This window comes from Pteronotus mesoamericanus, unplaced genomic scaffold (genome assembly GCF_021234165.1).
Source record: "Pteronotus mesoamericanus isolate MK-2021 breed Mesoamerican mustached bat unplaced genomic scaffold, CSHL_Meso_final contig_181, whole genome shotgun sequence".
NCBI lineage: Eukaryota > Metazoa > Chordata > Mammalia > Chiroptera > Mormoopidae > Pteronotus > Pteronotus mesoamericanus.
This window is the reverse complement of record NW_026555077.1, coordinates 11,449,446-11,465,117: the sequence shown is the minus strand read 5'-3', so window position 1 is coordinate 11,465,117 and position 15,672 is coordinate 11,449,446. Positions and strand designations below refer to the sequence as shown.

The 15,672-nt window shown below is 40.4% G+C and overlaps 1 protein-coding gene across 1 annotated transcript in view; it reads left to right on the top strand.

Moving 5' to 3' along the window:
* The window catches only part of DDAH1 (dimethylarginine dimethylaminohydrolase 1), a 144,573-nt gene extending 135,785 nt beyond the window's left edge, over positions 1-8,788 (top strand). Inside the window, exons 5-6 of the mRNA XM_054566923.1 lie at positions 3,283-3,426; positions 5,587-8,788. Coding sequence (XP_054422898.1) covers positions 3,283-3,426; positions 5,587-5,703 — 261 coding nt within the window. The 3' untranslated portion in view covers positions 5,704-8,788. The remainder of the gene's footprint in view (positions 1-3,282; positions 3,427-5,586) is intronic.
* Positions 8,789-15,672: the final 6,884 nt, after the last annotated feature.

Genomic DNA, 15,672 nt, shown 5'->3' with positions numbered 1-15,672 from the left:
GATGGGTGGACGAGGGCAAAGGGGGAAAAGTTGAGACAACTTTAATAGAATAAACATGATTTTAAAAAATAAAATAAAATTTGTCCCAATTTTGAGAAGTCTGGGAACTTTCTAGCTATTATCTGTAGGCAGAAGGGATGCCAACCTTGCAAGACCATTGAACTACCTATTAAATAATGTAGGCTTAGAAAGGAGGATGCTGAAGAAATCACCATAGGAATATGACAGGTATAGTGTTGTGTGGTTTTAAGTATAAAGATAGACCTCCAAAACAAGCTATTTTAAGACTGAAGTTAAAAGCTAAATCTTGCCGGAAGAGTAGATGGGATTGCAGACTTGAAACTTGAACTTTGTCTAATCATGCTGTCATAAAATACTTGAGGCTTATTAAGGGCCTGTTACTGTGCCATATTATATACATTATCTCCATTTAACTGTCACAATGAGTATAAAAGACTATTATTATCCCAATTTTATAGGTGAGAAAACCAAGAAGTCAAAAAAACCCCTTACATTTACATAGCTCATAAAGGTTAGAGCTGAGACTCAAATCCAGATCTTACTCCAGAGTTGATGGCCTTAATGTGCCACTTCCCACATAATAATAAATGAAAACTACTATTACTGTGTTTTGAAAGCAGCCAAAGAGGAAGTCTGCATTAAATAGCAATTCATAATAGAAAAGAGCTATTTGGATCTGGATTTTTTCCTCTTATATCAGCCTCTTCATATTATTTTTGAGCATGTGCATTTTATAAAGAGGGCTAAATTGAATATGTTGTTTATTTGCTTAGAATAGTTAATCTTAAGGAGTGTCATTAGCTTCTTAACTGCCCACATATTCAAACAGATCTAAGATTTCTCTATCAGGGCTGTAAAGAAGGAGCCACCCTACATCTGATCTACTCTGTGGACCTACCCTGTCAGAGAACAATGTAAATTAGAAAGGACAAGAGAGATGTTTAGTCAAATCCTATAGCTACACCAAACTGTACCATGTCCTACTAGGATTACCAATGAAAAAAAGAATTCATGTTACCCCAAGAGAATAAATAAAATAATAAATTCTAAACAAATTTTTTAAAAGTACATGTTAATGGTAGTTTAGAGAGAGATCCACTGCAGCTCTGGAGGTCAAAAAAGAGACCAAAGTGAGATGATTAATAAAGAAGGCTTTGAGTTGCACAGATCTGGGCTTGAATTCACATATATGGCCTTGAGCAAGTTATTAGACCTTTCTAAATCCGGTTTCTTCATCTATAAAATTGAAATTTTGAAATTAGATAATAAACGTAAAATATTTAGCATGGTGCCCTGCTCGTTCTCACTGTAATGTAATCTCTATTTGTTAACATTGTCCATTAGACTGTGACCTCTCTAAAAACTGGATCTAGGCCCTGGCCGGTAGTTCAGTTGATTAGAGCGTCGTCCTGAGGTGTGAAGATTGCAGGATCCTTCCCTGGTCAGGGCACCTACAAGAAGAACCAGTGAATGCATAAATAAGTGGAACAACAAATCTCTCTCTCTCTCTCTCTCTCTCTCTCTCTCTCTCTCTCATCTCTATCTCTATCTCTCAAATCAATTGAAAAAAAAAAAAAACTGGATCTATGTCCTGCTTGTATTTGTGTCTCTCAGCCTTTGATATAGTACATAAGCTCATTCCATTCCTGATGTTTCCTTCTCTATGAGGGATCAGAATACTTCTAGCCTCTCTCAGCCCTTGACATATTTCACTAGGAGAAGTGAACAGTTTGCCTGATTGGTTAGTCAGGAAGGGCTTACCACATGCCACTCTTCACAGTCTCCTGGGAGCATGCAGTCTCTTCCATGCTTCCATACCATAAATCTTTCCATCCAATGCCACCATGACCAAGTGGACAAGTCTACCTAATCCTGGGGTATAGTAACATGAAACATATTTTCACACAAATATTGAAGGGTAAAGGGACACTTGTCTGGAAAGAAATATTAGAACCAGCTTGTGGAAGACATCTCTTTAATAGATTCATTACATGACATTTAGACAGATTCCTTAAAACGTATGGGTATTGTGTGTGCCCTGGCTGGTGTGACTCAGTGGACTGAGCACTGGCCTGTGAACCGAAAAGGTTGCTGGTTCAATTCCTAGTCAGGACACATGCCTGGATTACAGGCCAGGTCCCCAGTTGGGGGCGTGCAAGAGGCAACCAATCAATGTATCTCTCACACATCAGTGTTTCTCTCCCTCTCTTTCTTCCTTTCCCTCTCCCTAAAAATAAATAAATAAAATCTTTAAAAGAGATATGGGTATTGATAAAGAATGGAAAAAGTCTGAATGACTAAGCCCAAAGTAATACTTGTTTTGCTTTGATGCCTGGACATTTTTGTTGTGTGTGTGGTTTGGGGAGGGGGTTGTTTTGGAGGGTTTCATTTTTATTGTGTTGAGGAAGTGAGGATGAGGTAGCAATATTTTAAATTTTGTGCAGACTTCATTTTGTGTTATTTTAAAAGTTATTTATACTAAGGTACTAATAAACCCATCATTTGATGACTAGACCTGCTATATCAGTTTTTAGCCAAGTGTGGTCCAGGGTTCTGCCTCAGAATTACCTGGAGGGCTCTCAGAATGCAAATTTCTATGCCTCACCTCAAATCTGTCAAACCAGAATCAGGTGGCAGGAGGGGGGCAGAGAGGATGAACCCTAGGAATATGAGTTTCATATTACCCCCCAGGTAATTTTTATGCTAATTGTACTAAGGGCATAGCTGCTAACAGACAGGTGTATTCAATTTAAATGTTCATAGAAAAGGAGTGAGTGTGTGTGTGTGTGTGTGTGTGCGCGCGCACGCGTGTGCGTGTGCACAGTTACTGCAAAATCAGATTATTGGCCATTCTGATTCTGCTACAGTCTCTTTTCCTGCAGATCTGGTCAGGTCTACTTCTTCAGTCAAGAATATCAAAAGCCTGAATGGGCCTTTTATATATGTGGCTATTTTGTGTCTTACAGATCTGATGAACCAAAACTAGAAAAATTATAGACAGTTTTAAAACCTTTTAAAAATGAGAGATTGAACACGTTTAAGATCAACAAGAAGACCCCTTAAAATTCTACCAAACAGTCATAGCTTCTTCAAGTTTTCCTCTTCTGGCTCTAAGTGACTGAAGATAAAAGATGGGAACTTGAAAACAGAGCAATGTTCCTAGGCATTTATTGCAAGCTCATATTCCATAACACGGCCTTCCTTGTGTGAGAAAGCGTGGGGGGAACGCTATGCTTAAGCCTGTCATGTTTCTCTTTATAGATCATGCAACAGATGAGTGACCACCGCTATGACAAACTCACCGTGCCTGATGATGTGGCTGCAAATTGTATATATCTAAATATCCCCAGCAAAGGCCACGTCTTGCTGCACCGAACCCCAGAAGAGTATCCAGAAAGTACAAAGGTAAGAAACCATCAACTGTGGCCACTGCAGCTAGGTAGGCTTCCTTGATAATCTTACCGTCAGGCAATTTTTTCATGATGGAATGACAAATTACAAGGGTTTCTGTTTCCTCTATACATATCAAGTTATTGGGAAAACAGAAAGGATAATAGAATTTAGGGGAAAAGGAAAGTGTGTATAATTCACTGTTCTCACTTACGTTATTGGTTACAAACACATGCACAATAATTGAGATGACTCATGCCTGCTATTCAGAGCTTTCCAAATAAGAACTTGTGCTCCAGTTCTGATTAAATGTACTTCCCCACACTCAGATACTGATTAAGCATAGAGACCTACAATTAGATGGTCAACAGGGTCATTGCTTTATGACAACTCTGAGCTGCCCCTCATCAGAGCGTCATTTGTTCCTCAAGTCAGAGGCGTAGGAATGACCCAGAGAAGTGGGTGCTCATTGTCAGGGCTGCAGAAAGAAGGGGACACACATCCTACGCATAACGAGCATTAAAATACTCTGTCAAAAGGGTAGAGCAGGAAGAAATAGACTACACTTGGAATCAACCAACTGGTCCCTCTATGAGTCTCTGCATTTGTGTTCCAACAAGGCAATTGTGCCTACATATGGAATTCTTGCCTGGTCTAACAAAATCGGTTTTGCCTTTAGGGCACTCTGCCAGTCTCATCTGTATACTTTAGTACTTCAATTTAATCCTACCAAGCATATGAAACAGTGCGCATCCACAGATGTTTCAAGTATCTCTATTTTTTAGGCCTTCAGCTTCTTCATCTCTGCCCAGGAGAACAAGCTGTTTATACTAAACATTACAGACGAGCCTTAAGTAACCATTGATCTTGTTTTTTATATACCTAGAGCTTTAAAATTTCTAAGATAATATTTTGTGCCACCTCTTAAATATGCAGTACTGTTTAATTTCTAGGCTTATTCTCATATTCTGTCTCCCTCTTAACATACTGAAAGAGAAGAGTAGGGATTCCATAGAAAATTTTCCTCTATTTCCATGGCTAGAAGTGTGAACCTGAGAAAAACATAGGACTCCTGGCCCCAGACTGGTCTTAACCAGCTCTGGATGGATAGTGGGTCTCATGCTTGAATGTGCATCAGGGTCATTAAAATACAGGTGCCCAGACCTACACGAGAATCTGCGATACCAGCAAGCACTTGTATCACACAATTCACTTGGAGCTTCACGGCTCTGGATCCTTCATGCCTTTTCAGCCACACTGCTCAGACGGTCATTAACTGCTTCTGCAAGCAGCCTTCATCATCACTGGAAAAGCTAACAGCCACACCTACGGAGGGCTCCCCTGTGCCAAGCATGTCACATGCAGTATTTTATACCCCTGCGAGGGCACTATTCTTATCCCAGTGTTTCAGAGAACTAATCCAAGGCTCAGAGGGTATGTCACCTGACTGAAGTCACATTCCAGGTAGCAAGTTGACAGAACTGGGTTTGGAACCCAACTCTCTCTGGCTCCAGCCCTCCTTTAACCACTGTGTGAATTTTAAGGAGCAAAGTGATCCCTAGAGAAACACGGTGTATTGTTTTTATGTGGGGTGTTTTCAAATAATTTTTTTAATGTGCTTTGTTTGATCATCAGACAAAAGTGTATGGACTTTTAATTCAAAGTTTTGACACATACTTTCTATGAATGCCAAAAAATGCTGTAAAATTCTCGCCTGTAATTAAAAAGCAGTTTGACCTAAAATGCTTCACTTAAATTATATTTTCTCCAGTTTTTCTGAATGGTGTTGTTAAGGAAAGAAACATTAAAATATAGTTAAGAAGGTTTTAAAAGTGTAGAGAGAGAGTAATACTCAGACTGAAAACATGGCCACTGTCTTTCATATGTCACTGAATCTAGCAATGACAGCTTCTCTGGTACCAACCACATTCTGACACATCTCTGACTTTGAGGTTACAAGCACAGAGTTAGTGGTTAACCAATGCGCCTCGCTCTATGGGTATGTCTGTGGGCACGTATGTGGTCTAGACAGCATGCACATCTTGAGGTTAAATGGGTGAAAAGCCTAAATTCACAAATTACCAGTAATTCTCTATACGAGGTGGGGAGCAGGTAGGGATGACAGAAGCAAGAACATAATTCTTCTTCTCTCTCATTCCTTGATTCCTGCTGTAGGTTTATGAAAAACTGAAGGACCACATGCTGATCCCTGTGAGCCTATCTGAACTGGAAAAAGTGGATGGACAGCTCACCTGCTGCTCAATTTTAATTAACAAGAAGGTAGACTCCTGAGTGGCAGTCCCTGCCTGCAGCCGGCAATACTGCACTCACACGGCCGACAACTGTCCCCACTCCTGTCGTTTTCATTGACAATCTACTGTGCCACTGTGCTACTAACTCTGATTTTTAAAAGTTTAATTTTAATTGCTTCATTCTGCACCTTTTATCCCTCCCCTTACGGTGGTACCCAAACTGTGGATTTGCTAAATGAATTAAGCAACGTAGAAAATATAGAGCTAATGAATTATTGAAATGTGATTAATGATTATAAGAAAACACTCAGTAGTGTTTGTATTGTTGATGTGAAAATCATTTAGTTGCCAATATATGCTGAGGAATGTCTTGATCAGTCTGATGAGCTGGGGTTTTATCCTTTATGTCATTAATCGTCTTTGCTTCCTGTGAAATGCGCTGGTCCATGGATTCTCCCTCCTTTTTTTTTCTTGCAAACTCTGAAAATTTTTTTCCAGTTACTTTCTTTTGCTTTTCTCACCTCTAATACAGTTACCTTGACCTCGGGTAAAATCGAGGGTCTTGCCTTCTGGATACCTTCCTGCAAGTTCACCCTGTCTGACATCGGTCTCTTCCTCCACATGGCTACATCTCCCAGCACCCCCCAGAGCCCCCCAGAAGAGCACATGGATCTCTCAACAGAACTGTGATCAAATCCAGAGCAGCTGTTTGGAGGAGAGTTTCCTGCACAGAGGCACATCCTGACAGCGTTTCCCAGAGATCTAAATTCCAGAGGCAGGGCACCACACCTAGTAGGTAAATTCAGCACCGGATGGTTGCTAGGGCTTCATTGATCAAGAAGCTTGGAAACGCCCCATGGATATAATGTCTTAGAGAGCCTTGAAGTCACATTCTATGAATTTTTGCTTCATTACTGGCCATACACAGACCTTGGGGGAGAGTCTTATTTTTTTCTTCAGCTCATTTCCATTTCCTTCCATTGTGATTCACCCTATTTATTACCAGCCTTCTTCCCCTGGCAAGTATCCCAGCCAAGCAAAGTTATTTCTTTCAAAAGAGACCTCACATCTAAAAGTGATTACCGGCCCTGTCCAGGTAGCTCAATTGGTCAGAGCATCATTCTGATATATCAAGGCTACGGGTTCAATCTCAGGTCGGGGCACATACAAGAATTAACCAATGAATACATAAATAAGCGGAACAACAAATGGATATTTCTCCTTCCCTCCCTCCCCCTTCCTCTCTCTCCAAAAATCAATAAATAAATTTAAAAATTTAAATGATTATTAATGGTCTAGTGTGAGCCAGATGAATCCTGCTCAGGAAGTGATAGACTTGGCGCTTGAAACCAGCTGCTGACAATGGACAATTATTTGAAATACCCACGAGTATTTACTATGGAATTCAGCGAAAACTTCTTTCCTCTACAGCCTTTAAGTTACACAACCTTAAACTGACACAGAGCTCTCGCATAAAACAATGCCACAGTGAAGGAAGAGATCATTATATTCCACTTAAGCCTGAAAGAATTGGCCTATTTGCAGGCCAGGGAAAGGGTACTTTCCAAGGAATGGTGACTGATCCAGGCATGTCATTGAATTTTCTAGTCATCTTCACCTTTCCCATATTGCCTGTGGCTTGTTTTTTAAGAGTAAGAATCAGGGAGATTAAGAACTACTACTTCAAGTCTTGTTCTGCTCACCTATGTGTTTGTAATCAAACATTCCTTATGTCTGATGACCAAGAGAGAATTACCTTCATTCATTTCCTCTCCCCATTAGTAAATGGAAGTAATAAACTTCTGAGAACACCAAGACACCCTTAGCCACTCTCTTTTTTATCGATTTGATATTTTTTGCCAGAATTAGAAGAAACTCCTTCTCCTCCTTATTGCTTAACTTGGAAATTTATTTCAAGTGCAAATATCTAATTATATACATCCCATGAATAAATGGTCAATGTCATGTTTCCAACTGCCTTCTCATGGGTGAATAATACCTTTTACCAGAGAGAGAATGAATGTTACCTGCATGCCCAAGTTAATAAAGAAAAATTATCCTCAGCACTTACGGTTGCCTGCAGGGTTTAAATATGACCTTTTGCTAGCAAAAGCAGAAATCCTTCTGGGAAAGTTCAACATCTCAAAAACAGCCATGGAAAAACTAACCCAATCACCTGGTTTAGGCACATAATTTTTAATCTCTTTATTTGTATCATCCCAAATTAAAAAACTATTCTCTGTTATGTTTTGTCAACTGCAAGCGAATAGATTTTTCTCTTGAACTGTTTGTCCTACAGAGGCTGTTTTCATTTTTCCTCTCCTTTGCTTCTTTCCCTCTTTCCTTCACTCTGCCCCAAGAAATCACTTAGAATCTGTGTGCCTCTTCTACAGAATCTTACTCCACACAGCTACATCACCAACGAGGCTGGCTTCTTTGGACTACCTGTGTGATATGATGATGTGAAAACCTAAAATGTGTGCAGCGTAGTAGTGGTCCTTCTTTCATATACTCATCAGCACAATGTTATCCTTGCAGAAGAAAGATAACCTGTGGCATAGGTCCCCTGGTGTCCATTGTGATTTATAAGGATAGATAAACTAACAAAAACTGCTTTTTGACATGATAGAGACATTAGTAACTGTATTTAAGTAAAAGTTGAATTACTTGGTCAGTAAGATTCAATTAAATGAAGACAATATAGAGAAAGTACATTATTTAGCATTACTTCTTCAACTGTGATGATTGCTATAGAAATCAACAGGCAGATCTCGTTAATGTGTATTGATCGCTCTTTTAAACTACTGTGAACAGATAGATTACTGAGGCCACCTCCTCACCTCGACGGGGAGAAAATAGCCTGTAGATGAATACTGTGACTTATCTAGAGCTGCATGTTAGTCTTTGTAATTATTTACTCTTAACATTCTACAGAACTCAGACATGATTTCCACATGGCGTTAGGTTTGTGCATTTTATTTCACTGACCATCTTGTTCCAGCCAGTGTACGGTTACCCACTCTGTGTGCCAAAACCAGTAATGCCTTTCACAGCCCTTTAGTCCAGAGAAGTTCTGCACTGATTTAGTCCCTTGCTGTCCTGATCCTACAAGTACACCAATTACAATGGAATAAAGTGTTAGTTGTACTGTGATCCACAACGTTTGTCTCTCTATTTTTTAACAGAAACTGCTATGGTAAATTAAGTCATCATTTCTTTGCTGTCAGACATGAGAAGTTTTCTCTCTTCTCTTACAAGCTAAGTTACTAGAAATACTGAACCTGTAAATCAGCTGCCTTTAGTAGCTTCAATTAAAATGATGGCTGAAGAGATACTTTATACTTTGGACACTTAAAAAGGATGCACATTCTTCATGCTAGGCCAAGGGAGCTTGATTTCACACATGCTCCTCCTTAAAAAAGTTTCCCTTCTTCGCTTAGCTCCTAACTGTTGCCAGTACATGATATGGCTCAGTTATAGAAGCAGATAAAGAATTATTTTCTTCTGTCATGCAAGAGTTTGGAGCAGGGGTTGTTTTTGTTTGATTTACAGGAAGCATCTTTTAGGAAATTTAAAGATTTTTATCATTTAAATTTTATTTTTCAATTACAGTTTACATTCAACATTATTTTGGATTTGTTTCAGATGCACAGCATAGTGGTTAGACAATCGTATACTTTACAAAGTGTTTCCCCTGATATTTCCAGCACCCACCTGGCACCATACATACTCATTACAATATTTTGACTATATTCCCTATGTTGTACTCTACATCCTTTGTAACTACCAATTTGTACTTCTTAATCTCTTCAACATTTTCACCCAGTCCCCCAACCCCCTCCCTTCTGGCAGCCATTAGTCTGTTCTCTGTATCTAAAAGTCTGTTTCTATGTTGTTTGTTCATTTATTTTGTTCTTTAGATTCCACATATAAGTGAAATCCTGTGGTATGACAAAGGAGGTAAGAATATACAATGGGGTAAAGACAGCTTATTCAATAAATGATATTGGGAAAATTGGACAGATACATGCAAAAAAAAAAAATGAAACTAGACCACCTTCTAACACCACACACAAGAATAAACTCAAAATGGATTAAAGACTTAAATGTAAGACTCAAAACCATAAAAGTCCTAGAAGAAAACATAGGCAGTAAAGTCTCTGATATTTCTCTTAACAAAATTTTTTCTGCTATACCTCCTCAGATAAGAGAAACAAAAGAAAAATAAATGGGACTACGTCAAAAGGAAATGTGGAGATTTCTCGACGAGGCTTTTTTATTTTTAACAATTTTTCCTAGCTAAAAGTAGCTTTGTTTTCTCTTTCTGATCATAGAAATAGCTGTCCACTGTGAAAATAAAATTCAAACAATACAAAGAAACTGTAAAAACAAAAGGAAAGAAAACATTACCCAAAACTTCATCACCTAGAGGTAGCTACTATTAACATTTTGGAGAATATCCACACATCTATGAATAGATATAGATATAAATATGGAATAATTTTATGTACTTATGCTGTTTATAGCCTGCTTCCTTCACTTACCAATATATCGTGGGCATCTTTCCATGTCAATAAATATAAATCCACATCCTCAATTTTAACATGCCTGAATATTCCATGATACGGTTGTTGGAGCAGCTCTTTCTAATTTATATGGAGCATTATATCACAGATGTTTGGTATGCCCCTGTTGCCAGTAGCTGGGGGTGGGGGGGGGAGGAGGGGGTCTTCAAGCTGCCAAAAAAATGTGTTGCTTCTAAAGTTTCACACATACCCAGAGTTAGTTCAATCTGGTGTCTTCTTACACACATCTCCTCAGTTGAGGTTGCATTGATTTGTTCTCTCATATTTAGGTTGGTAATGATACGGGCAACAAAACTAAAAAATGCCAGCGCCTACGCCTGCAAACTTCTCCGGGCCCCAGTAGGAAATGCAACCCTCCACCCAGGTGCCAGGGTGCTCCTCAAAGAGAAGGGAGAGGCTTTGTAAAGGACAGGTTGCCAGGGCTTCCCTGGCTGACCTTCCTCCCAGCCTTCCAGGAGAATCGAGCAAGATAAGCATGAGAAAAACTCCTTTTTGTGATGAGCTGCAGACTCTGGAAATGGGAATTTTTCAGAATGAAGAAGGCTGGCCGGCAATAGTTGAACATGCTCACGCCATGTCAGGCTCTGGGTACAGTGCTTGTTTTTCAAGAGCCGACAGTTTGGGAGGGGCAGGGAAGGAAGACTACACACGCGCACAAATGAATGTGACACAGCCGAAGGTAAGGTAAAAGCCAAAAGAACAGTGGTGTGGTGATTCCCAAAGAGGAGTTGAGTTTGATCTGAGCTTGACAGACAGCTCTGCCTTCAACAGGCAGAGATGAGAGTGCAGGCACTGGAGGCTGAGGGAACAGCATGAACAAAGGCATGGAGGTGGGTGTGCACTTCAGCAGCACCTACTGTGTGCCCATTAAGTCTGGTAGGCCCTGGGAACACAATGGTGCCAATCCCTGCTTTCCCGGAATTTACATCCAAATAGGAAGACAAGTATGAAACAAGTTAACTGGAAGTGCGATGGACATTATGAAAGGAGAATGGGGTGCTCAGAGCAGATGGTCGGGGCAAGCAAGTGGATTTGTTTGGCTGAAACATGGGGAAATAAAAGAGCATAGTGAGATCAGGTAGGTTGGAATGCCCAGGGCCATGCCTACTAAGGTAGACTGCATTTGGCAGCCCGTGAGGATCCCCTGAAGACTTTTGGGTCGGGGTCGGGGGTGTGACTTGGAACTTGGTATGGCTGCATTGTATTGGGCGAATGGGAATTGAGACCAGCATTCCTCCTGATTAATTTCTCCATGTTTAAGTCATTTAAGCATCTCTTCTCACTAAAATGGAACCTGAGAGGTGGGCAATTAATTCTCTCTATATTTTCTCTCCTGAAACACAGACTGATAACACCTATCCCTCCTCCAAAGGGACATTTTCAACGCAAATGAGATAAAAGGACTGAGAGGTTCTTTGGAAGAAAGGTATAATGTAAATATCATTATCATCATCATTATCCTCATTAACTCCTATCACATCAAGCCTGGATCCCATCCAACTGTCATCTTCGATGTGAAACATCAATCACCTACTCCAGAAATAACTCAGGATTTTCATCACTGATGCCTCTAAGCTGAACTGGCAGCTTCCGTGGAGAGCTCACAGGTTTCCTTGGCAGCCGACATGGCTGCTCCAAAGACACACTTCCACTAGGAAACTCTGGGCGTATCAGAATGTTCCCCATCTCCCTTCCCCCTCCAAACACTCATTTCTAACTTTGAAAACTGGGCCACTTATAACATGAGATAGCTGGGGTTATCAGGCCTTTAGGAGAATGTGTAAGTGCCAGATATGTTACTGTCACTATAAATAAATAAAAGAGTCAAGCCAGCATGCCAGCAAACCACTTGGTAAAAATATAGCCTGGGCTAGCTTGTCATATAATGGGTCCCTAGGTCTTGGGAAGCCCCCTCTATTTATAAACAGAAGGTTAGTCATTTGGCTAAGAATACACAGGGTGAGCTTGGGTCAATTAACACAAACCTTAGAAGGCAGTTTGCTTTTTCCTATGCTTAAACTTTTTTAAAAAATAGTATTTTAAGTTCTTGCTAAGGAACAAGGAAACATTGATTAGCTCAGATTTGGGGACAGAATTCAGAGGAAAACTCGTCAAAATTAAATCAGGGTATCATGTTCTATGTGTTGAGATTTCCCACTATTCCATAACGATACACTGATCTGATGCAAGGAAAACAAGCTCTGATTCCAAGTAGAAATGTTAGCTCTTCTACCTCTGGAAGAAGCCTGTGGATTAAACAGACTCATGCATCCAACAGAGGCTTGAAATTCCAGGGTGGGATATGACCAGAGTCATCTCTTTTGTTTACCTGGGACCCAGATGAGTCTATGAGGTCCCCTAGAGTTAGTGCTGGGACAGCCACATAGGGCCTGCTGTCTTTCCCCATTGAGGGAGATGGAAGGTACATTGTTACTAAGGCAAGATGGTAACAAGGAATCTGTCAGATAGGAAATAGAAATCACCCCCACTTTACTGAAAGACAGAAATTTCATTGAAAGTCTGTTTCAAAAGTATGGGTGTTCAGGGTACAAACTAAGAGATAGTGAGACACCCAGAAACCAGCTGCCAGCAGCACTCCTAGGCCCAACAGGGACAAGGACAGATTTGGGACAGGGTAGGGGCCACAGCTCCAGCCAGAGATCAGGTTCCAGAGCCAGGAAGCAGTACTTCAGCCTCCCTCTTCTTCCTCTCTGATTTGCTGGTGACCCCCATAGACTGACCACAACTGCAAGCTGATGTCCCCTGCTGGGTTCAGCCTTCTGGGACCAAGAGTTGGCAGAGGAGGGTGGAGAAAGGATCTGGAATGAGTAGAGGCTCATCAGCACAATGCCACTGTGAAAACGAGCTCTTAGCCCATCAGAGAGTGGCCATCACCACCTCTGTCTCTCAAGGTTGGCATTTAAATCATATTTCTTGGCAAATCCCTCAGACGCATGCCAGTTCTGTGGTCCGCTTCTCCCCTCTCAATATCAGAAAACGATTGGAGCAGAACGAACAGCAGGACATGAGCCCGAGGGTGAAAGAACATCACATTCCAGACCCATGAGTCCTGGACCTCTTTAGTAAGCACTATGTTAACTCTAAAATTAGAGCAGTGTCTCAGGCACCTGGTGTCCAAAAACAGCTAGTTGCCTTTCTATGGCATGTCCATGGCCTGCTGGTGACATAAGGTTGTTTAGGATTCCAAAGAACCTATTTTCTCTGGTTCCCCTTTTGTTTGTACATGCAGCAGACCTTGCTAGGCACGTGCCGTTTTGGTTTTACATAGTGACATTGCTCGTGGGGATCACATTCAGTCTAAACTAATAGTGTTGAGTTCCTCATTCCTGGGGGTGCTCAAATAGGGACTGAAAGACCCCATCGAAGAGTGATCGTGGAGAGATTGCTCTATCCAATGAAATCTGGTACTGATAACATCTAATGTCTTTACCACCCTGAAATTCTATGATCAGGCATTTGCACTCTTCAGATCCTGGTGACTTCCCTCTCTCCAGTGCCACCCCAGTCTCCCAAATATAAGAACATTGTTCTCATTTATTAAAGAATAGTAATAAGGGCCCCACAACAGCATGAGAAGATCTGTGAACTGGGTTCCCAACAAAACTCATGAAGGTTACTGTTAAAGGAAAATTTTTTTAAGTCTCTGGAAACTGGTCATCAGATTGAAAATGTTTATCCTTCAAAAGGAACTTTCCAAAAAGTTAATAGACAACCAACTGAATGGGAAGAAATATTTGCAAATCATATATCCAATAAGGTGTTATGCCTTGAATATATAAAGAACTCTTGCAACTCAATAATAAAAAGGACAAATAATGCTATTTTAAAACAGGCCAAGGATCTGAAGGGACATTTGTCCCAATATATCCAAAGAAGATATCCACATGATCAATGAACACACGAATTGATCGATGTTCACCCTGGTTAAGAACGTGCAAATCAAAACCAGGATGAGATACCATTTCACACCCATTAGAATGGCTAGAATGAAAAAGTCAGGTAATAACAAGCATTGGCAAGGATGTGGAGAAATCAGAACCCTCCTCCACTGCTGAGGGAAATGTAAAATGCAGCCACTTTGGAAAAGAGGCTGGGAGTTCCTTAAACACTGAGTTACTATATGACCTAGCAACCCCACTCCCGGGTACATGTACAGGAGAAATGAAAGCATGTGTCCACACACACACACACACACACACACACACACACACACAGAACTTGTACATTAATGTCTATAGATACATTATTCAAAATAAACAGAAGATGGAAACAGCCTATATGTATACCAACTAATGAATGTGCTATCTCTACACACTAGACTATTACTCAGCCATAAAACGAATGGAATACTGAAACTGGCTACAGCATGATCAAACCTTGAAAACATTACGCTAAGTGAAAGAAGCCAGTTGCAAAAGACCATATGCTATAGGAATACAGTTGTATGAAATGTCCAGAAGAGGCAAATCTGTAGAGACAGAAAGGGCATCAGTAGCTGCTTAGGGCCAAGAGTAGGGAAAAAAAAGGGACAGGGAGAAGACCGAGGGAGTGGCAGCTAACAGATAGGGTGTTTCTTTTTGATGTGATAAAAATGTTCTAAAATCAATTGTGGCCATGGTTGCAAGCATCAGAGCATATGCTTAAAACCACTGAATTGTACACTTTAAATGGTGTGTTGTTTAGGATATGAAATGTATCTCAATAAGCTGTTTTTCTGAATGAGTATCGTCATACTTTGTCCTCTTCATATCGCAAAGGGTGGTTGGGAACATTGAATGAGAGAGTTTATATAAAAGTACTTGGTACCCTGTGCAATGCTATACAAATGTAGCTTATTATATTCTTGAATAGGATTAATCAGCTTTTCACCAGCACCTGTCAGTACAAAACTCATAAGCTGCCATTCGTACAACTACCTTATCCTCCAATTAGATTTCCTTTTCTTTAGTGGTTAAAACTCACTGGCAGAACCCAACCCTTAAAATAATGTGGCATAATAATTGCTGACAGAATGCTTCTTGCCATCATAGCTTTCTTTAAAAAGGAAAAAATGTTTCTTTTATGTTTTTCTAAAACTCAAGTGCACATAATTACCACACATACAAAGTTCCTCGTTATATCACCCCTGAAGTCTACATGGCTTGTGTGATAATTTGTGTAATAATTTGCTAACTGGTAACTGTCCCCTTCCTCTCAAGTTCCCATATTTTGGTCCTCACTTTGCCCTTCCAGCTAGGGTGGACAGCAGTCTGAATAAGCAAAAGGGGATGAGAATGAAATTTGCTCAAGGCGACAAGGTTGAGAGTAATATTGAAAAAAGCTGGTCCTTGCCCTGGCAAGCCGATGAATGCAGCACTGACGCAGAATTTTACATGGGAGAAAGAGGGAGAAATGCCCTTTCT